The sequence below is a fragment of the Heptranchias perlo genome, chromosome 16, assembly GCF_035084215.1.
Source record: "Heptranchias perlo isolate sHepPer1 chromosome 16, sHepPer1.hap1, whole genome shotgun sequence".
Taxonomy (NCBI): domain Eukaryota; kingdom Metazoa; phylum Chordata; class Chondrichthyes; order Hexanchiformes; family Hexanchidae; genus Heptranchias; species Heptranchias perlo.
In genome coordinates this window covers 5,490,580-5,514,242 of record NC_090340.1, presented here as the reverse complement: position 1 = coordinate 5,514,242, position 23,663 = coordinate 5,490,580, and the positions used below count along the sequence as shown (strand labels likewise).

The window sequence follows — 23,663 nt, the reverse complement described above, 5'->3', positions numbered from 1 at the left end:
ATTCCCCGAGTACAATAAAATATATTAAAATTCAAACGCTTCATATCTCACTTAAAACAAGAAATACTGGAAATACACAGCAGGCCAGTAACCAGTGATAAAAGGAAAATGCATGATATGACATTTCAGGTATGTCTGATGAAAGGTATATACACGAAATGTTATAAATATACTAATGATTCTCTGTTAATTTTAGAGTGTACTTTTTGGTGGTCTGTTTTTTCTCTGGTGGACTTGAGGCATCGAATCATAAGCAACGAAGGTAGCACAGTTTATAATATCAACATCCATAATGTGTACTGGATCATTACACCTATTTTCAAAGCTCTCTCCAACTTTAAAATTTGTTGTCATGCTGGATACACTTAACTAATAAAAACCTGTCGATCTCAGTCTTAAAAATTTAAGTTGGCCCAGCGGTCAAAGCCTTTCGAGGGAGAGAATTCCTGATTTTCACTATCATTCGTGTGAGAATGTACTTCCCGATTACACTCCTGAATGGCCGAGATTGCGTCTTGTTATTCTGGATTCCTCTACCAGAGGGAATAGCTACCCGATCGAACCCTTTGATCATTTTAAGCACCTCTATTCAATAAGCTCTCATCGTTCGAAACGCAGGCCAATAAAAATCAAGATTATATAATCTATCCTCGTGAGGCCTCGCCATGGCCAGGTTGTCCTCTCCCAAATCATCCAAGTAGCAACAGAACGGGAGCCGTGCGCATCGAAATGTGGGCGCAGACCCGAATTAACGGAAGTAATTTTGAGTTTGGTTGATTATGTAAAACGAGCCGTTTCGATTTTGGCGCTCTTTATTCAATTCTTCTCAATTTCATTTCAATGATATTCAGGTTTTACATTATCACCCACAGTTAATATTGCTCCCAAAATGTTTTAACCCTTATTTTTGACTGTTGCGCCAACGTGCTTACTGTTCGCTGGGCTCAAAGGAGAGGAATGGGAACTTACGGTATCATCGACAGGCAGTGTGACCAAGGAGATAAGGCTAATCAAATTCAATTTCATGAAGCCCTACAATTTTGGCTCAAGAGCATAACTTCCTTTCATGGATTAGTGACCAGATTTTGGCCGATGGTAAATGTTATACTCATTACATCCTTTAATCTTTTCACGCCTAACTTTCTTCCAATGCTGCCGAAAGGAACCGCTGAATCATCGGACTCAACCTGTAGCTCGGCGATCTCTGTAAAAGGGAGAAACATACAATTATAGAAAACTGGGGATTTTTTCAGCGGCAGGATAAGCTTTTTCGGAGAGATGGCCTCCATCTTAACTTCGTGATGCACAGATATCCGAGAATTTTGAGGTAGCCTTTTGGGAGCATTTAAATTAGTTGAGCCAAGGGTTAGAATAGATAAACCAGCCATTAATTTTATTGGGGTAGGTAACACTGATAGATTACCCAGATTTTTTAAAGGCAAAGAACAGAAAAGGAATGATACCCCGAATCGGCGAACTGATATCTTGTATCATCCTAGTAAATCTTTTTAAAACTCCTCCAGTGCCACTATACACTTTTTTTTTATAATATGGAGACCAGAACTGTGTAGGGAAATTTGGGTCTTTCCCTGAGATTCGTGGACCTGGACAATAACCCACGCAAAGAAATGCACGCTTACACAATAGGTACATTAATCAAAGCGATTATTTAATGATTTAAAAAAAACGTGCACATAAGCATGAAGCAATTCAATTAATACGTGGACTGTCTACCCGATTCCTACAAGCAGACGTAAAGCAAAAGCAAGTAGCACAGACAACCTACATTAAACATCAAGGCAGCCGTCTAGAAGTATGGTGTCGATCGTTGCGGTAACAGGTGCTGCGTTGAGCTGTTATCACAACGAGTAATGTGTCGAATGATGTGTCGAGGTTCTGTATCTTCTCATCAACGATTGTCTTTTTGCCAAAGTACAGAAGTGACGTATCGAAGTGCTCATTTTTGGAGGAGCTCCTACCGCAGTAGTTGTTCAACTGTTGCTCCTGTACCTGTTCACTGTTGAAGCACGCAGAAACGGTGCAAATGGTCGTTTTCTGAATGTATGCAATTTTTATGGCAATTGCACCGTTCCCCCGCGAGAAGCTGGTGGTAATCCAACGGAATTTTAGGTCCATTGTGTATCCTGAAGTGAATCACAAACGGATATCTAATTCTGGCATTGGAATTGGTTAGATATAGAATAACTGAAAATAAAAATAAGATACAGGCTATAATTTAATAGAGAACATAGGATGGCATAAATGGCGCAGAACCGACTGCTAACAAGTCGTGCACAGCTTGTCTCTTTAATGGATGCTGGTAAGGCCATGAATCTGAGGGCAAAGTAAAAGCCGATTTTACGTACCGTTAAGGCAGCATTACACTGCGGCCCTAATAGCACAGCCTGGATTTTGTCATCGTATTTCATTATTGTGTGTTTATCAGGTAATAATCTCTTGAATTGAGAAATAAAATGTCACATATTCCTTCCATGTTATAAATTGAAAAAATGCTGTTCATGATTATAATTTTTTTAAAATGTTCTTACCTTTAGATGTTATCTGATGAAACATGGTTGAAGATGATCATCATTAGTAGAATAATTACCAGTACCCCCACTGTGGATCGATAAATCAGGTGGACGGGGAGGGCAGAGCGATAATCTGGAAAAGGTAAAAGGTAATCAATGATGCATAGCTCATAACCTGAGACCATATCAATCTGGTGATATTGTTTCTTCAGGAAAGAGAAATAGAGATATTGAGGGGTGAGGCCATCCAGGGCTTTGATTACGAAGATGATTTTTTAAAAATTGAGGCATTGGAGGACTGGAAGTCAATGTAGGTCAGCGACGTCAGGGATGATGTGTGACTAGGATTTAGTATGGAATAGGATTTTGCATTTAATGTTATTTATTATCACTTGGTTCTTCTGTCCAATCTATCGCTGTGTTAATTTATCTCATTATTTTCCTTGCTTATTATGCTAGTTATGGAGTGAATTATGGAAACTACGATGTGGACTGGCGTCCACTATTACCTAAACTGCTTGCGACCAACTTATTCCTCATCAGATCCTAATGCCCAACGGAATGGGAATCATCACATGGGAGCTGAAGTAAAACTGGACTTCGGAAGTGACAGAATGATATGCAAACAACTGCAGTAAACACTTTCCACATATTTTTGATTGTACCCATTATCTCTGATGGAAACTCGATTACTGGGTAATGAATCTCTGAAATCGATAAAAGAACCACGTGTTCTATAATATTACCGTCGTTAGCAACGGTGTAGTTGGCATTTGCTGGAATTGAGATTGAATCGTGATACACTTGACAGGTGTAAACAGTGCCGCGTTCGATTGGGTCTGTCACTTCTAAGTAGCTGATAACTTCAAACAGTCCCTCTGTCTTTGCCTGTTGTTCAGTTTCAATTCCTGTCACAATTTCGGTACCATTTTCATGCCAGGTGAGGTTAAAGTCCTTCGGATAAAAAGGAGCTGTTCTGCATTGGAGTCTTAGAGAAGCAGATGAAGTCCGTTCGGGTGGTGTGGAGACAATCTTCAAGGGAACGGGGACAGCTAAACGGAAACGAGCAAAAATAGATAAAGAAGAATATTTGACCCGTATATGGTCTGCTATTTTTTTCTCAAAAATTAACCGGTGCCTGCGTCCGGGCATTGTAGTTGTACGGACAATCATTATTTATCTTGAATGTAGCCTAAACTAAATTTTATTCACTGTATCTACAGAAATCATTTCCCGAACTTCGTCTTCTACACTATTGGCATATTACTGTTATATGCAAGGATAGAAGCAGAATCCATAAGGATTGAAATGAAAGATAAGAAGGAATCGATCACTCTAACAGGCATATACTACAAACCACCTAATAGTGGAAAGGAGTTGGAGGACGAAATGTGTAAGGAAAGATGTAAAATGAGTAAAGGAGTTTCCCTGGAATTCCCTATTGGATTTCTTAATTATTATCTTATATTTATGTAGAATAATAATCATGGGAGATTTCAACTATCCCCTAATAATCTGCCATGAGGTAGGTAAAAGTGTAGAGGGAATTGAGTTTTTACAATATTTGTAGGACTCCTTTCTTATCCACTAGGTAAAAAGCCTAACAAAGGAGGAAGCACTGCTGGATCTCGTAATGGGAAATGAAACAGAACAGATAGGAAACGTAAGCATCGGGCAATATCTAGGCAATATCAATCACAACATAATAAGATTTAAGGTAAAGATTGAGAACGATAAAAGTAAGAGAAAAAACAAAGGAATAAATTGGAAAAAGTGCTGATTTTCAAGGGATGAGAATGACACTAGGAAAAATAAATTGGAAAAGCTTACTAATAAACAAATAACTAGAACAGCAGTGGGAAACATTTCTAACGGTGACCAAAAGCGTCCAAGAGAAATATATCCCACGAAAAAGCAAGCTCAAACTTACAAGTATTGATACACCATGGATGAATAAATAAATAAGGGCAACGTTGAAACTAAGAAAACGGCATACACTAAGCACACCAACAACAAAGGAGAGGATGACAAAGGGGTATACAAAAAGGGTAGGAAAGAGTTTAAGGAAAACAATTAGGAAGGCAAAGATAAACTATGAAATTAAATTATCAAAGAATATAAAAAGAAATTGTAAAGTATTCTACACATACGTAAATAACAAAAGAAAAACCATGATAGGGATAAGGCCACTAAGGGATACAAACGAAAACCTCACAGGTAATGAAAGTGAAGTGCCACAAATATTAAATAATTATGTTGCCTCGGTGTTTACCGGGGAGACTAATGTGGCGGGCATGGCATTAGAACAAGAGACCAAAAAGGATATGAAGACATTTAAGATAGAATGGGGGGAGATAATTGATAAACTAATCAAACCTACAAAGGGTAAATCCCCTGGTCTGGATGGATTGCATCCACGCATATTAAAATAAGTTAGGGAACAGATAGCAGAGGCACTATTACATATGTTTAAAAATTCAATAGAAAAGTGATTTGTTCAAGAGGACTGGTGGACAGTTAATGTGATTCCTATCTTTAAAAAAGGCAGATAGAACAAATCCAGGGAACGTGTCACGGGTACAATTTTAAAATTTGCGGATGACACCAAATTGGGAGGTATGGTCAATACAGAGGAGAACTGCGTCAAAATGCAGGAGAACATTAATAAACTGGCAGAATAAGTGTGTAATTGGGGGAATGAATATAAATATAGATAAGTGTGAAGTATTATATTTGGGTAGGAAGAATAAGGGGGCACATACTGCTTGAACAGCAAGAATCTAAATGGGGTTGAGGAGCTGAGGGACCTGGGGGTACAGATACACAAATCAATAAAAAGTAGCGATTCAGGTTAATAAGGCCATAGCAATAGCAACCCAAGCTCAGGGGTTCATTTCTCGAGAGATAGAATTGAAAAACAGAGAAGTTATGTTAAACTTGTATAGAACTTTGTTTACGCCGCACTTGGAGTACTGTGAACAGTTCTGGTCTCCATATTATAAAAAGTATATAGAGGCACTAGAGAACGTTTAAAAATATTTACTAGGACTATAACAGAACTGAGAGGTTATACCTATCGGGATAGATTGAGCAAGCTGGCGCTCTTTTCTTCTGAAAATAGAAGATTAAGGAGTGATTCGATAGAGGTCTTTAAGGTTGAGACCAGAACTAGGTGCCATAAATATCATATAGTCATTAATAAATCCAAATGGCAATTCAGGAGAAACATGTTTATCCAGAGAGTGGTTACAATGTGGACATCACCACTAAAAGGAATAGGTAAGGTTACGAACGTAGATGCATTTAAGGGGAAGCTAGATAAACACACAAGGGAGAACAGATTAAAATAATATGCTGATAGGAGTAGATAAAGTAGGGAGGGAGGAGGCTCATGTGCAGCATAAACACCGGCATGGAGCTGTTCGGCCGAATGGTCTGTTTCTGTGCTGTACATTCTACGTAACTCTCTGTAATATTCTTAAATCCATCTAGAGACGTTATTTCCCGAACTTTCTCTTCTACGGTACTGGCGTATCATTGTTATATTTAACAGCATTTATTTCGAATATTAGGTCTCTTTTTATTCGTATCAATGTGTTCGAATCGGCATTCTGTTATTAAACTGCTGCAACAGTACAGGTCGCGTTCTGTGGTTACATGGACAACTTTTTCTCCATCTGGACATGAAAGGAGCGATTTCGGACCCTCCATCTGGACTACGGGACCAGCTTTATGGTATGCGTCTTGCCAGTTCCACCGAACAGCGATCCAGGAATTGTATCTGGATCGCAGAAACTGGAAGCGCACCGTATAAATGTCCAAATAAGACACTGGGCCTTAGTGCTAAAATTGAAAAGAAGCGTTTTGGTTCCCAGCCTTGAATTTACTTTCCTTGATAAACATAACATTTAATCACAATTGGAGATTTCGGTCATTTTTCACATTTTTTCAGAGACTCTGGAACTGGGAAAGTTTCTTTATTTTTGAACACGTGTCGTTATAAACAATTATGAAAGCTGTACTGTTTTATAGACAAGGCATTTTCTTATTGAAATTCCTTGTTAAACGTAGTATGAATATCGACACCAAATAAACTCTTCCCGATTCCAGTTCCACCGACACTTACCATATACAACAACTTGTACAAAAGTTCCTTTTCCAACCGTTCGATCCTTATCTTTGGCTACACACTGATAAATTCCGGAGTCCAGGACGGTCACATTCAGGAGGTGAAGGTAGGCGCCGCCTTTCTTTATGTGAAACTGTTTTCTGCTATCATCTTGCAGGAGGGTTTCGCTATCCTTTCTAAACCAGTAAACATTTACGTTTGAATGATCGAGGTCGAAAGGGAAAGGGCATTGCAACATAAGGTTTGTACCTCTGAGCGCCTTCTTTTGTACAATACCCGGAGTTACCTTGCCCGAAGTGTCCACAGCAACTATCAAAAAAGGAGACACACTGATTAAGTAATTAATATATGCGAAAGATGATATGCACCACCAAAATATTATCGCGCATCCAGTCCATGGGTACATTAGGAATTAACTAACTATCATAATTATTCTCCAGATCCAAAATGTGTTTCCCCATTCAATTACCATAAATAACATTAGCGTTCTCATCTAGATTTTACATGCGGCAAGAGACACATGACTTCAAAAAATTAAATCAAATTAAACCAGCAAAAAGCAATATCCGACTGCACGTCAACTATTAGATCAATTTCAAGTGTGGTGTCTTGCTCAGCAACGATTAATATATTAGAATAAAAATAAAAATCTACCAGGATAGAAAATGCCCAGGAAATATATGCGCCAAAGTGACCCACTCATAAACATATTGAGCAATGAAATACGGTAGATTATCCGCTGTGAATTAAAACAGTATGGAGGAAGGTTTGAGGAATGGGCGGCTGTGTATCGATTATGATCTCAAAATTATGTGTCATCAGATATCACATGACTGTTTAATTGTGGATTGGAGAAATGCATGTCGTTTACGGTACGAACTTCGGGTGCAGTTGTGAGCAAAAACGGTAGCAGAAACCAGGAGGCTGTATTAATATCAAAAACCGTGGAGCTTTTTAAAATTGTATATGGAGCTTACAAGTCCACAAATCAAAATTTCTTTACCAGCCACGAGGGACGAATATTGTATGTCTTCCGTGTTTTTAGAACTAATTGATTCTGCAGCATCTGTTTATTGAGACTATAGTTGACCTGAAGAGGATCGCCTGAGTTCTAAAAGTCCTATCTATACGGCTAAGTCGTGTAGCAAACACAATTTGGAGCGAGGGCGTCCCATAGTTTGGGGGATAGACCTACAGTTCCATGACTTGATAGAACGATTCAATTTTGCGATAGGAGGTAATTCGGTCGCGAATGGAATATCTGTGTACAGTTTCAAATTTATCTTCGGGTTACTTTTATACAATTGTAAACAATTTTACAACACCAAGTTATAGTCCAGCAATTTTATTTTAAATTCACAAGCTTTCGGAGGCTTCCTCCTTCCTCAGGTAAATGTTCAGGAGCTCCTCGAAGCCTACGCATTTATACATATAGAACAATACATGGTGTTTACAGAATGCCCCTGCAACTGCCCGTTGCCAAGGCAATAACCGTGTTCAGACAGAGAGGTGTCACCTGCAGAACCCCCGAATACACATTCAACAAAAAAACAAACAGGAAAAAACACAGAGAGAGGCAGAAACATCCGGAAGGCAGAGAAAGCCAGCAAATGACCCATTATATTAAAAACAGATAACATTTGTTCGCTGGTGGGGTAACGTGTAGCGTGACATGAACCCAAGATCCCGGTTGAGGCCGTCCTCATGGGTGCGGAACTTGGCTATCAATTTCTGCTCGACGATTTTGCGTTGTCGTGTGTCTCGAAGGCCGCCTTGGAGTACGCTTACCCGAAGGTCGGTGGATGAATGTCCATGACTGCTGAAGTGTTCCCCGACTGGGAGGGAACCCTCCTGTTTGGCGATTGTTGCGCGGTGACCGTTCATCCGTTGTCGCAGCGTCTGCATGGTCTCGCCAATGTATACTTTTATACATTTGAGGGCATTTTATGTACAATGAATATTCGTCATTTTCTTGGGAACTCTAAGGCTACTGTTACATTAGATTCAGTGATAAAGTGGCATTATAACTCGTCAGTCAGGTTCTGAATTAACTCGAGAGCTCACGGAAGACAAATAGTTTGAGAGTGTGATTCATTCGACCTGGAGAACCAGTCCGCTGAGTCTGGGTGAAAAAAATCGGTAGGTTCTCCTGGACACTAAAGAAACTATTGGAGCAAAATTGGGTTGAAGATGGATCGCTGTTGAGTCACTTTTGCCCGCTTGTCTAACACTCCCTGCTCTGCAGTTTAAGAAGTGTTAATCTTTGTACACGATCGCCCGAAATTCAAATCACCCCATAGTAGATAATCCCAACATGAAAATGGGGGCGCATTTTCACGGTTTTGTCCCCCCATATCGCACTGTAACTTTGGGGGAATATCGGCGGAAGCCCCGCGGAAATTCTATCGCTTATTATTTTAGCAGGTTCCCAAGGACAATACAGATATTTGGTTAACATTTCATTGAACATTTATATCTACAATTTCCTGTCAATGATACATGCCAACGTCGCCGTTTCATCAAGAAGACAAAATAAAGAAATTCTCAATTCAGTTGGGGATAGGAAGATCCCAAGGCTAATTTAGCAACTGACATAAATCACAAATTTAAAACTGATTAAATCACAAATTTATATCCCAAAAATACTTGCCTTATGAAATGGGTTATTGTGCATGGACATAAAATAATACAATATTGATAATTATTGGAAATTATGGTCCTTATAGTTAATCAGTGTCGCCGAGAAACCGTTCTTGGGCGTTTGTTTCATTTTACTCAGCTGGAATTTCCGCAGCGTTTCTTCCCAACTCCCCTTTAACTTTGGCGAATCTTGTCCAGGAACCACTGAGAAATCCACCGTGAATCTTTCATTTTCCACAGCAAACACTCATCAGCTCCGACATTATGAGGGTCACAGAAGCAATAGGCCGTTTCCCCAAGAAAGTGAAGTCGTGAATCAGAGATGGCTCCAGTCTGTTGCACATAATTCACCAAACCGGCGCTATTGGCTGAGCTGAGCTTAGTATTGCATTAACATTTCGCATCAGGAGAAGATCCAGTTTATTTTGTTATTGGCTGTAAAGAGCGTTGGCTATTATCCAATTTCACGAAAAAATCTGCAAAAGCTGGAAGTCTGAACTTTTATAACGCTTAGCTTGACAAATAACAATATCAATCAACGAGAAACAGTGTGAAAGCCCTAGTGGAAAAAGTTGCACTTGTTGACCACAGATCAGTTCTACAATTTTTCCATTTGCTTTTATGCTCGGCTGAATAGGACATGATGCACAACACGCTGTTGTGCGGATGGTTCCTGTGGTTCATGTTAGGTCAGTAGCATTACAGCCGTTGAGTGTTCATTTTTGCATTTTGTGTGTAAGTACCAAACCGCAAGGTCAGTGTTGTTTAATGAAATTATGTTAACTCGGTTGTGCCAGAATTTAAGGTTTTATGGTGTATTTATAATTGTTTTTATTCATTCATGGAATGTAGGTGTCGCTGGCAAGGCCAACATTTATTGCCCATCCCTAATTGCCCTAGAGACGATAGTGGTGAGCCTTCTTCTTGAACCAAGTGTGGTGAAAGTATTCCCTCAGTGCTGTTAAGCAGGGAGTTCCAGGATTTTGACCCAGCGAAGGAACGGCGATATATTTCCAAGTCAGGATGGTGTGTGGCTTGGAGGGGAACGTGCAAGCGGTGCTGTTCCCATGTGCCTGCTACCCTTAACCTTCTAGGTGGTAGAGTCGCTGGTTTGGGAGGTGCTGTCGAAGAAGCTTTGGAGAGATGCTGCAGTGCATCTTGTAGATGGTGCGCAGTGCAGCCACGGTGCGTCGGTGGTGGAGGGAGTGAATGTTTAAGGCAGTAGGTGTGGTGCCAGTCAAGCGCGCTGCTTTGACCTGGATGGTGTCGAGCTTCTTGAGTGTTGTTGCAGCAGCGCTCATCCAGGCAAGTGGAGAGTATTCTATCACACTCCTGACTTGTACCTTGTGGATGGTGGAAATGCTTTGGGGAGTCAGAAGATGAGTGACTCGTCACAGAATACCCAGCCTTTGACCTGCTCTTGTAGCCACAGTATTAATGTGGCTGGACGAGTTGCGTTTCTGGTTAATGATGACCCGCAGGTTGTTGATGTTGGTGTTTCGGTGATGGTAACGAGGTTGAATGTCAAGGGGAGGTGTTAGACTCAATGTTGTTGGAGATGGGCATTGCCTGGAACTTTTCTGGCGTGAATGTTCTTGCCACTTATCAGCCCAAACCTGAATGTTGTCAAGCTCTTGCTGCACTGCTTCATTATCTGAGGCATTGCGAATGGAACTGAACACTGTGCAATCATTAGTGAACAACCGCACTTCAGAAGTTATGAAGGAGGGAAGGTCATTGATGAAGCAGCTGTAGGTGGTTGGGCCTAGGACACTGCCCTGAGGAACTCCTGCATCAATGTCCTGAGGCTGAGATGATTGGCCTCCAACAACCAATACCAACTTCCTTTGTGCTCGGTATGACTCCAGCCACTGGAGAGTTTTCCCCCTGATTCGCATTGACATCAATTTTACCAGGGCTCTTTGCTGCTACACTCGGTAAAATGCTACCTTGGTGTCAAATGGAATTGCTCTCACCTCACCTCTGGAATTCTGCTCTTTTGTCCATGTTTGGACCAAGTCTGTAATGAAGTCTTGTGCCGAGTGGTCCTGGCGGAACCCAAACTGAGCATCAGCCGGCAGGTTATTGGTGAGTAAGTGCCGCTTGATAGCGTTGTCAACGACACCTTCCATCACTTTGCTGATGGTTGTGAGTAGACTGATGGGGCAGTAATTGGCCAGATTGCATTTGTCGTACTTTTTGTGGACAGGACGTACTTGTGCAAAATTTCCACTTTGTCGGTTTGATGCCAGTGTTTTAGATGTACTGGAACAGCTTGGCTGGAGGAGTGGCTAATTCTGGAGCACAAGTCTTCAGAACTACAGCCGTTATGTTTTCGGTGCCCATAGTCTTTGCTGTATCCAGTGCACTCAGCCGTGCCTTGATATCACGTGGATTAAATCGAATTAGCTGAAGACTGACTTCTGTGATGGTGGGGATCTCCAGATGTGGCCGAGATGGATCGTCCACTCGGCACTGCTGGCTGAAGATAGTTGCAAGCGCTTCAGTCATGCCTTTTGCACTCACGTGCTGGGCTCTGCCATCATTGAGGATGGGGGTGTTCACATAGCCTCCTCCTCCCGTTAGTTGCTTATTCGTCTGCCACCATTCACGACTGAATATGGCAGGATTTCAGAGCTTTGATCTCATCCGTTGGTTGTGGGATCACTTAGCTGTGTCTGTAGCATACTGGTTCCGCTGTTTAGCATGTATATTGTTCTGTGTTGTAGCTTCAGCAGGTTGGCACCTCATTTTTAGGTACGCCTGGTGTTGCTCCTGGTATGCTCACCCAAACTCCTCATTGAACTGAGGTTGATTTCCTGGCTTGTTGGTAATGGTAGAGTGAGGGATATGCCGTGCCATGACGTTACAGATTGTGATGGAAACAATTATGCTGCTGCTGATGCCCTACAGTGCCTCGTCAATGCCCAGTTATGAGCGGCAAGATCTGTTCTGAATCTATCCCATTTAGCACGATGGTAGTGCCACACAAGACATTGGGATGGTGTGTTCAGTGTGAAGATGGGACTTCGTCTTCACAAGGACCGTCCGGTGATAACTCCTACCAATACTGTCATGGACAGAAGCATCTGTTACAGGTAGATTGATGTAGTCGAGGTCAATTAGGTTTTCCCCTCATGTTAGTTCGCTCACCACCTGCCGCAGGCCCTGTCTGGCAGCTATATCCTTCAGGACTCGACCAGCTCAGTCAGTAGTGGTGCGACCGAGTCACTCTTGGTGATGGGCATTGAAGTCCCCCACCCAGAGTACATTCTGTGTCATTGATACCCTCAGTGCTTCCTCCAAATTTTGCTCAACATGGAGGAGTACTCTTTCATCAGCTGAGGGAGGGCGGTAGTTGGTAATCAGCAGGAGGTTTCCTTGCCCATGTTTGACATGAAGCCATGAGACTTCATGGGGTCCGATGTCAATGTTGATGACTCCCAGTGCCACTCCCTCTTGACTGCATATAATTGTACCACCACCTCTGGTGGGGCTGTCCTGCCGGTGGGACATGTCATGTACAGGGATGGTGATGGAGGAGTCTGGGACTTTGGTTGAAAGATATGATTCTGTGCGTATGGCTATGTCAGACTGTTGCTTGACTGGTCTGTGTGACAGCTCTCCCAATTGTTGCAAACTTCCCCTCGAGTTTGTGAGGAGGACGTAATAGTGTCGACTGCACTAGGTTTGTTCTTTTATTCTGTTAATAATCTAATATTATAAATTTATTAACAGAATACCTTTCAAAAATTATTTGTGGTAAATGTTTATCTTTGTGTTTTCCGGGTAAAATTGCATGCATCCGGACCACAAATAGGAAATTTGAGTGAGCATCCAGTTGGAGGCACCCATGTAATACTTAGAAGTTTGAAGTACAGAGAGAAAAGGCGGTGAAAAAGGTAAAAATGTAGATTTTTGTTTCATTTATTAGATAACTAAATATAAAAGAAGCAAAACAATTTTAAACTTGAACAAGACATCATACAAATCACATTTGAAGAATGAGGATATGCAATATAAACTAAAAAGTATAGTTTTAAAGAAGGTGCAGGAAGAGAGAGGCCTGGGTGTGTACGTACACAAATCTTTGAAGTAGTAAGACAACTTGTGAAGGCTGTTAAAAAAGCGTACGAGATCCTTTATAAATAGAGGCATTGAATACAACAGTAAGGCCGTTATGCTAAGCCATAAAATCATAGAATCATAGAAAGGTTACAACACGGAAGATGGCCATTCGGCTCTATTCAAGAGCAATCCAGCAAGTCCAACTCCCCTGCCCTTTACCCATCGCACTGCAATTTTTTATTTCCTTTCATGTATTTATCCAGTTCCCTTTTGAAAGCCATGATTGAATATGCCTTCCCCACCCCCTCGAGCAGTGTATTCTAGATCCTATCCACTCGCTGTGTGAAAAAGTGTTTCTTCATGTCAGCTTAGGTTCCTTTGTCAATCAGCTTAATTCCATGTCCTCTTATTCGTGACCCTTCCACCAATGGGAATAGTTTCTCTCTATCTACTCTGTCTAGGCCTTTCATGATTTTGAATACCTTTATCAAATCTCCTCTCAACCTTTCCTGCTTCAAAGAGAACAACGCCAGCTTCTCCAGTATATCCACGTAACTAACGCCCTTCATCCCTGGAATCATTCGAGTAAATCTCTTCTGCACCCTCTCTAAGGCCTTCACATCTTTCCTACAGTGCAGTGCCCTGAATTGGACACAATACTCCAGTTGTGGTCGAACCAGTGTTTTGTAAAGGTTCATCATGACTTCTTTGCTTTTGTATTTTATACCTCCATTTATAAAACCCAGGATTCCGTGTGATTTTTTAACTGCTTTCTCAACCTGCCCGACCATCTTCAAAGATTTGTGTACATATCCCCCCAAATCGCCCTGTTCCTGTACCACTTTTAGAATTGTGATCTTTAGTTCATATTGCCTCTCCTCTTCCTTCCTACCGAAATATAAAATCTCGCATTTTTCTGCATTAAATTTCATCTGCCACATCTCCGCCCATGCCACCAGCCTGTCTATATCCCCTTGAAATCTATCACTATCCTCCTCACTGTTTATTACACTTCCAACTTTTGTTTCATCTGCAAATTTGGAAATTATGCCCTGTACACTCAAGTCCAAGTCATTAATATATAACAAGAAAGGCAGTGGTATTCGTACCGACCCCTGGGGAACACCGCTCGTCATGAAGGTTTGGAGGACTTCTAATGCTGTACCATTGTTTAAAAAGGGAGCGAGGGATGGACCGAGTGATTACAGGCTAGTCAGTGTAACTTCGGTTGTGGGCAAATTGTTGGGATCGATTCCGAGGGACAGTTTAAACAATCACTCAGAAAGGCATGGGGAAATCAAGGACAGGCAGCATGGATTTGGTAAGAGAAGGTCGTGTCTAACTAACTTGATTGAATTTCTTGAGGAGATAACACGGAGGGTCGATGAGGGTGGTGCATTTGATGTAGTCCACATGGATTTTTACCAGGCTTTGGACAAGGTCCCACGTTGCAGACTGGTTAAAAAAGTACAAGCCCATGGGATCCAAGGGAGAGTGGCAAGTTGGATCCAAAATTGGCTCTGTGGAAGAAAGTAAAGGTTAATGGTCGACGGGTGTTTATGTGACTGGAAGGCTGTTTCCATTGGGGTTCTGTAGGGCTCAGTACTCTGTCCCTTGCTTTTTGTGATATATTTTAATGATTTGGACTTAAATGTAGGGTGCAGGATTAAGAAGTTTGCAGATGATACAAAAAATGTTTGTGTGGTTGATAGTGAGGAAGAAAGCTATAGACTGCAGGACGATATCAATGGAGTGATCAGGTGGGCAGAAAAGTGGCAAATGGAATTCAATCCGGAGAATTGTAAGGTAATGTGATTGGGGAGGGCAAACAAGGCAAGGGAGTACACAATAAATGGGAGGATACTGAAAGGTGTAGAAAAAGAGAGGGACATTGGAATGCATGTCTACAGATCCTTGTAGGTAGTATGACAGGTAGATAAGTTGGTTAAGAAGGCATATGGAATACTTTCCTTTATTAGCCTAGGCACAAAATATAAGAGCAGGAAGGTTATGCTGCAACTGTATCAAACACTAGCTAGGCCTTAGCTTGAGTACTGTGCACAGTTCTGGTCACCACATTACAGGCAGGTTGTAATTGCACTAGATGGGGTACTGAGGAGATTTAGAAGAATGTTGCCAGGGCTGAAAATTTTAGCTATGTGGAAAGATTGGATAGGCTGGGCTTGTTCTCTTTGGAACAGAGGAGGCTGAGAGGTGAATTAATTGATGTGTACAAAATTATGAGGGGCCTAGATAGAGTGGAAATGAAGAACCTATTTCCCTTAGCAGTGAGGTCAATAACCAGGGCGAATGGATTCAAAGTAATTGGTAGAAGGACTGGAGGGGTGTTGCAGAAAAAAAATCACCCAGAGGGTGATAGTTGTCTGGAACATAGTGCCTGAATGGGTGTTAGAGGCAGAAACCCTCAACTCATTTAAAAAGTACCTGGATGTTCAACTAAAGTGCTACGACCTTCAAGGCTATGGGCCAAGTGCTGGAAAATGGGATTAGGCTGGGTGGCTCATTTTCGGCCGGCTCGGACACGATGGGCCGAATAACCTCCTTCTGTGCCATAAATGTTCTATGATTCTATGATTCACCTCCCTCCAGTCTGAAAAACAGACCTTCACCACCACTCTCTAATCCCTGTTACTTCGCCAATTCCGCTTCCATGCTGCTAATGCCCCTTTTATTCCATGGGCTTGAATCTTGATGGCAAGCCTATTATACAGCACTTTATCAAACGCCTTTTCAAAGTCCACATACACCACATCAACTGCATTGCCTTCATTGACCCTCTCTGTTACCTCATCTAAAAACTCCAGCAAGTTAGTTAAACACGATTAGCCTTTAACAAATCCGTGCTGCTTTCCCTAATCAATCCACACTTGTCCAAGCTACTGCGAATTCTGTCCCAGATTATCGTTTCTAAAAGCTTCCCCATCACCGAGGTTAAACTGTAGTTGCTGCGTTTATCCTTGCACCCTTTTTTGAATAATGGTGGAACATTTTCAATTCTCCAATCCGCTGGCACCACCCCCGTATCTAAGATGTTTTCGAAAAATATGGGCAGCACCTGCGCAATTTCCACCCGTACTTTTCTCAGCAACCTCGGATGCATCCCATTCGCACTGGGTGACTTATCTAGTTTATGTACAGCCAGCCTTTCTATTACCTCCTCATTATCGATTTTTACTCCCGCCGGCATCTCAACTACATCTTCCTTTACTGAGACTCTGACAGCGTCTTCTTCCTTCGTAAAGACAGATGCAATGAAATCATTTAGTGCCTCAGCGACGCCCTCTGCCTCCATGAGTAGATCACTTTTTGGTCCCTAATTGGCCCCAACACTCCTCTTATTATGCGTTTACTGCTTACATGCCTATGGAAGAAACACCCCCGTATCTACCGATGTTTGCACGATTATGGCCAGTACCTCTGCAATTTCCATTCTCACTTCCCTCAGCAGCCTAGGGTGCATCCCAACCGGACAGAATGACTTATCTACTTTAAGTACAGCTAACCTTTAAAGTACCTCTTTTTATTAATTTTTAGCTATCCTGTATCTCAACTATATTTTCCTTTACTGAGAGTGTGGCGGCATCTTCTTCCTTGATAAAGACAGATGCAAAGTATTCATTTAATACCTCAGCCATTCCCTCTTCCTCCATGAGTACACCTCCTTTATGGTCCCTGTTCGGCCCCACCCGTCCTCTTTTTACCCGTTTACTGTTTACATGGCTGTAGAAAACTATTGGATTTCCTTTTATGTTGGCTGCCAGTCTATTCTCATACTCTCCCTTTGCCCCTCTTATTTCCTTTTTCACTTCCCCTCTGAACTTTCTATATTCTGCCTAGTCCTCACATGTGTTATCAACCTGACATCTGCCATTCGTCTCTTTTTTCCGTTTCACGTTAGCCACTATCTCCTTTGTCATCCAGGGAGCTCTGGCTTTAGTTACCATACCTTTCTGCCTCGTGGGAATGTGCCTAGACTGTACCCGAACCATGACCTCTTTAATGTCCACTTATTACAGTTTTGTCTGCCAATCTTTGATTCCAATTTACCCGGTCCAGAGCTGTTCTCATCCCACTGAAATTGGCCCTCCTCCAATTGAGTATTTGTACTTTAGAGTGGTCCATGTGCATTCCCATAGCAATACCAAACGTTATGATACTACGCTCGCTCTTCCCTAAATGTTCCCCCTCTGACTCTTACTGCATTTGGCCCGCCTCATTCCCAGAACCAAATACAGCAATGCCTCCTTCATTGTTGGGCTGGAAACGTAATGATGTACTGGTAAAGAAAGTTCTCCTGAACACATTTCAAATTTCCTTCCCCTTTTTGCCCCTTATATTAGTACTATCCCAGTCTATGTTGGGATAGTTGAAGTCCCCCCTTATCACAACAGTATGGCTTTTGCACCTCTCTAATTTCCGTACAAAGTTGCTCCTCTGTATCCTTCCCACTAGTTGGTTGCCTGTAGCTAACACCCAGTCGTTTAATGGCCCTCTATTGTTTTTAATTCTAACCAATTAGACCCTGTCCTTGACCCCTCCAGGACATCCTTTTCCTCAAGCATTGCAATGTTCTCGTTAATAAATACTGCCATCCCTCCTTTATTTCCTTCCCTATCTTTCCTGAACACCTTGTATCCATGAATATTTAGAACCCAATCCTGCCCTTTTTTGAGCCAGGTCTCCGTTATCGCCACAACTTCATATTCCCAAGTAGTTAATTGCACTTGCGGCTCTCCAATCTTATTTATCCTGCTTAATGCGTTTACACACATGCTCGTTAAACCAATCTTAGCCTTTCTTGTACTCCGTCTTAATCTGCTCCCACCTAATATCGTACTATTTCTTATTCGAGCGCTATCTTTCTCTCCCAATCCTTTTTGAACTTGTTTTCTCTTTCCAATGCCATATGCTTGTTATGATCTGGAATGCACTGCCAGACTTTGTGGTGGAAGAAGATTCGATAGAAACCTTCAAAAGGGAATTGTAGAAATAGCTGAGGTGGAAAAAATTGCAGGGGTATGGGGAAAGGGCAGGGGATTGGGACTAATTGGATAGCTCTTTCTAAGAGCCAGCACAGGCAAGTTGGGCAGAATGGTCTCCTGCCGTGCTGTATTATTCTATCATTCTATGATTTGGAGCATTGCGTGCTGTTCAGGCAATTCCATTATTGCAAAGTGTGTTGTTGCCATTGTGAGAGGACAAACAAGGTTTTTGTAGAGTGCTGTGAGGAATACGGGTTTGGACCTATGAAGAACGATTCAGGTGAGCGTTTTCTCCAGCGGAACAGGGAAGATTGACAAAGACCTAATGGAGCCTTTAAAAGTTATCGAAAGCTTCTGTTATGGAGAGTAATGACAGATTCTCTGGTAACAAGGAGCACGGACTCAGAATTAACGCGAAAAGAATGGAGGGTGGCTGATTAGCGATATTTCCATACGGAGGTTTATCAGATTACAGCATACTCAATATAAGGCGTTACTCAGTTGGAGACTGCAACTCACTTTAATTAGTAATTGGCGAAGTATGTGAGAAAGAAGAATTTAAAACAATAAATTAATAATTTGTAAATTAATGTTACATAAACCTATCTTGAAGTCCCTTCACCTGCCACCCATCAAATAAAAGCGGTGGCGGATTCTCTAATTTTTTGTCTGTGCCAGTGGATCCTCAAATCATTGACTTATTGCTGAGCGGGCCATGTAAAGGGGAGCAGTACCTGGTGACAAAAACGCAAAAGCAATAGATTACTGCGGCACGAAGCCTGATAATGCAGAATACCTAGACATCCTGGATGCGGCTGCTTTTTTTGGTAACAACTGGGGCTTCTGAGTTCAGACATAAACTTCCATGGAGCGGCCATTTTGTGGCAAGAGAAATTAACTACTTAACAAAGTGATGAACGGAAGCAAAGGAATGACATCTGTACTGCCTCCGACTACTATTACTGATAAGGATACGACTTTGTCCTGCGTATTTGGATTCCTGCAACTCATGTGAATTGTTCATCATATTTCAGAAAGATGTAGCAACAATAGAGTAGTGATAATGGAGATTGCAATTATCCTCATATACATTGTGGGGAGGAAACAGTGTAAAGGGCAAGGACGAGGAGGAGACTCTGAAAAGTGTACAGGAGAACGTTCCTGATCAATGTGGTTACCGCCCAACCATGAAGGATGAACTGCTGGATCTAGTTCTAGAGAATGAAGTGGGACAAGTGGAACACTTTCTTGGATATGGGAGTGCATACACGGACGGGAGGACTGCAAATGTTTAATCTCTGGTCAAAAAAAGGGGAGATACATAGACCAGGTAAACATAGACCAGTCCGCCTAATGTCGGTGGTGGGGAAACATCTTTAGACCATAATTCGGGACAAAATTAATTGTCGATTAGAAAAACATGGCTTAACAAATGACAGCCAATAAATGACAACTAACGCACATTTGCTAAAGGCAAACCGTGCCTGACTTATTGAATTGAGTTCTTCAATGAAATAACGGAGGCTTTTGACCAAGGTAGTGCAGTTGACGTTGTATATGGACGTACATACGTTTTTTGATAAATTGCCACAAAATGGATTATGCGGGCAGCGACAGCATGGATACGAATTTGTCTTAGAGACAGACAGCAGAGAGTAGTGTTCAACGGTTGTTTTATCAGACGTGAGGGAAGTATATAGTGGTGCCCAATGTTAGGTATTAGGATCACTGCTCTTCTGCTATATATTAATGACCTGGATTTCAAAGTTTGCAGGTGAAACAAATCTTAGAAATGTAGCAAACAGTGAGGAGGTTAGTAAAAGACTTCAGGAGGACATAGGCAGCCTGGTTAAATGGGCAGACACGTGGCAAATGACATTTAATGCAGAGAAGTATGAAATGATGCATTTTGGAAGGAAGAATGAGGCGAATGGAGACTATCCTGACATCTGTTCGTTTGATAAATAATAAGGATAAAAAAATGCGGCGGTTTTTGGAGCTTGTAGCAGAGTAGGGAACAGTCTACTGCCCATCTACCTGTGCTGCACCTGACACGAGAGTGCTTAATGCTGACGTCAGATGACTAGAATTGAACGGGATTTCTGAGTAATAACGTCCCTCAGTTTGAAGAGCACAAAAATAACAGACTTTCCGTCACTGGACAGGATATAGGTGTTTAACAGATTATCATTTAACGGGGAGGGTCAATTAATCAATTGGATACATGCGTCAAAAATGGACTTCTAGTGTGCCCCAAATGAATTGAAGGTGTTAGTTTTTTTTTCTGGGATAGCTGGAGATTTCTAGATGAATAAACATCTGCATTAAAAAAGTCACAGATGAGATGTGCAGAAGTTCTGTCCGAGGCGTGCCCTGAACTCAAGAAAGCTCAGTCTTTTACTCTCTCTAGGCCACGTTGCACTGCCTATAAGCAAAGGAAGCGTTCGGTTGGTCCAGACCTCTACTTTCAAATTCACTGATCTGGACAGAAAAGTTCCAAATAGTCACTCTGCTGCAGCCTTCCAATTTTTTTCTGGTTAACTGCAAGTTGAATTGTAGGAAGTGTAGATTGACAATTAGGTATACCAGAAGAAATGGAGCTGGCGGATAAATGATAGAGTTTGCTGCCAGTATAAGACACTGCCTGATGGATTTGCAAACGCCTGTGATCTACGTGGTGGTTGTCTGGATCGCTTCCGACGTTCTTCCGGAATTTCCAGCAATATTAAGGCGGGAGATTGTGAACCCCACATGAAAAAATGATCCACCTATCAAGGACTCTGTTCTACCAGTACCTGCATCAATGCTGGTCCTCGCGCTTGGAGCAGAGCTCCCGAGGAAATTTGAGAATATATTGCTCAGTAGCAGTTCATGAGTAATTGTCAGACTTTGATATAGGGCCATTACTGTATTAGAAGTCGAACATGCGAACTTGAAGGACAGGAATAGAGCAGCAGCTCCCCAATGCCAGTTACATACTGTCGTAATCATTCCACAACGTGTTTCAAACGTTGACGATTCTTTGAAAATAAATACCACCAGGTATCTAACATGTTTCTACTCGGGTGAAACTTACACAGGTCCCTTGGGCGTTACGAACTTGTGTAACTCCAATAGCCTATCCAAATGGACCAAATCGGATTCTTTCATTATTTAAAGACATGAATCAAATCTTCCCAAAGCAAACACCTTTCTATTATAAAAACACCCATCTCCTCAACACTATTATCGTAACTACGGACCGACTAGGCATCAACCTAATGCCCATGTTCTGAACCATTTCCTAGGCCTTTATATTCTAATATATTACCCACAACCCTATGAGTCCTTATCTTCGGTAACAACCTTGTATGTAGCACCTTATCGAATGCCTTTTGAAAATCCAAATATAAAACATCCATTTCTTCCACTTTATCTACACTGCTAGTTACATCCTCAAAAAACTCTAATAAGTTTGCCAAACACGATTTCCCTTTCAATAAACCAGGTTGACTCTGCCCAATCATATTATGATATCCTAAGTGCCCTGTTACCACTTCCTTAATAATGGATTCCAGTATTTTCCCGACGATTGTTGTCGGGCTACCATCTGTAGTTCCCTGTTTTCTCTCTCCTTTCTTGTATAGTGGGGTTGCATTTATTGCCTGGAACTGCTCTAGAATCTAGGGAAATTTGGAAGATCACAACCAATGCATCCACTATATCTGCAGCCACCTCTGTTAGAACCCTAGGACGTAGGCCATGAGTCCAAACAATTTATCGGCTTTTATTCCCAACAATTTCTCAAGTGCTTTTCCTCTACTGATATTAATTATATTAAGTTCCTTACTCTTAATAGTCCCTTGGTTCCCCACTTTATCTGGTATGCTTCTTGTGTCGTCTGCTGTGAAGACAGGTCCAAAATATTTGTTTCACGCCTCTGCCATTTTCTGATTCCCCATTATAATTTCTCCTGTCTCAGCCTCTAAGGGACCAACGTTTACTTTTGCTAATCTCTTCCTTTTTACATACTTGTCGAAGCTCTTACAATCCGTTTTTATATTTCGTGCTAGTTTGCTTTCACATTCTATGTTCTCCCTTTTTTATCACTCGCCCAATCCTCAGGTTGCTAATGTTCTTGACAACATGATAGGCCTCTTCTTTTAATCTAATACGATCCTTAACTTCTTTAGTCAGCCAAGGATGAATCACTTTTGACGTGGAGTTTTAATTTCTCAAGGAATGTGTATGTATTGAGAATAGTGAAATATTTATTTAAATGTTTACAATTACTTATATACCGTCATACCCTTTAATCTGATTTCCCAGTCTACCTTTGCCAACTCGCCCCACGTACTTATGTAATTGACTTTATTTACGTTTAAGTCTCTAGTTTCGGACTTAAGTAGGTCACTCACAAACTCAATGTGAAATGCTATTACTTTCTGATCACTCTGCACCAGGAGACCCTTTACTGTGAGTTTACTAATTAATCGTGTCTCATTACACAGTACAAGATCTAAAATCCCCTGTTCCCTGCTTGGTTCCATTATGTATTGTTCTAGAAAACTGTCTCGAATGCATTCCATGAACTCACCCACCAGACTACATTTATCAATTTGATTTGTCCAGTCTATATGTAGATTAAAGTCACCCGTGATTATTGCATTACCTTTGTTACAAGCTCCTACCATTTCTTGATTAATACTCTGTCCAACGGTATACTTGCTATTTGGGAGCCTACACCCACCAGTGTTTTCTGCCCATAATTAATTCTTATTTCCACCCCATAGGGATTCTACTTCTGATCATCCAAGCCAAGATCCTTTCTCACCATTGTATTTATGTCATCCTTTATTATCAGGGCTACAATCCTTCCTTTTCCACTCTGCCTGACTTTTCGGAATGTCAAGTATCCTGGAATATTTATTTCCCAAACTTGGTCTCTAACACCAACTTTCTAGGGTTTCTGCCGATCATCGGATGATTTTAACTTTAGTGATAATGTAAATCATGCGATATGGGATCGGTCACCTGCTGTACACCTCGTCGCATTTTCCTATCATTGACTTCAATGGAAAAGGAAATCCAGTTAGGTTTCTGACCGGCGGGCCGTACGATATCGCCCGATTTACATTATCGCACATTTAAAATGACTTGATCCATCTAAATTACGGCGGGAGATCGGCGAAGCCCCTACGGAAATGTGAGTGGATTGTGTTCCTGCAAGAAAAAAACTTATGCAGTGCGTTCATAAACCCAAGCAATGAAATCCCATAAGACTATTACCATTCTTACCCCGAATCTGTTGAG

At 41.5% G+C, this 23,663-nt stretch overlaps 1 protein-coding gene across 1 annotated transcript; it reads right to left on the bottom strand.

Annotated features, from left to right (window-relative positions):
* Nucleotides 1-1,693: 1,693 nt before the first annotated feature.
* LOC137333245 (natural cytotoxicity triggering receptor 3 ligand 1-like) lies at nt 1,694-7,392 on the bottom strand. The gene is made up of 5 exons (XM_067997404.1): nt 7,315-7,392; nt 6,658-6,969; nt 3,278-3,583; nt 2,550-2,664; nt 1,694-2,144 (listed from the first exon to the last, which is right to left on the bottom strand). Exons 1-4 carry the CDS (start codon nt 7,367-7,369, stop codon nt 2,552-2,554), a joined length of 786 nt encoding a protein of 261 aa, XP_067853505.1. The 5' UTR covers nt 7,370-7,392; the 3' UTR covers nt 1,694-2,144; nt 2,550-2,551.
* Between the last annotated feature and the right edge of the window lie 16,271 nt (nt 7,393-23,663).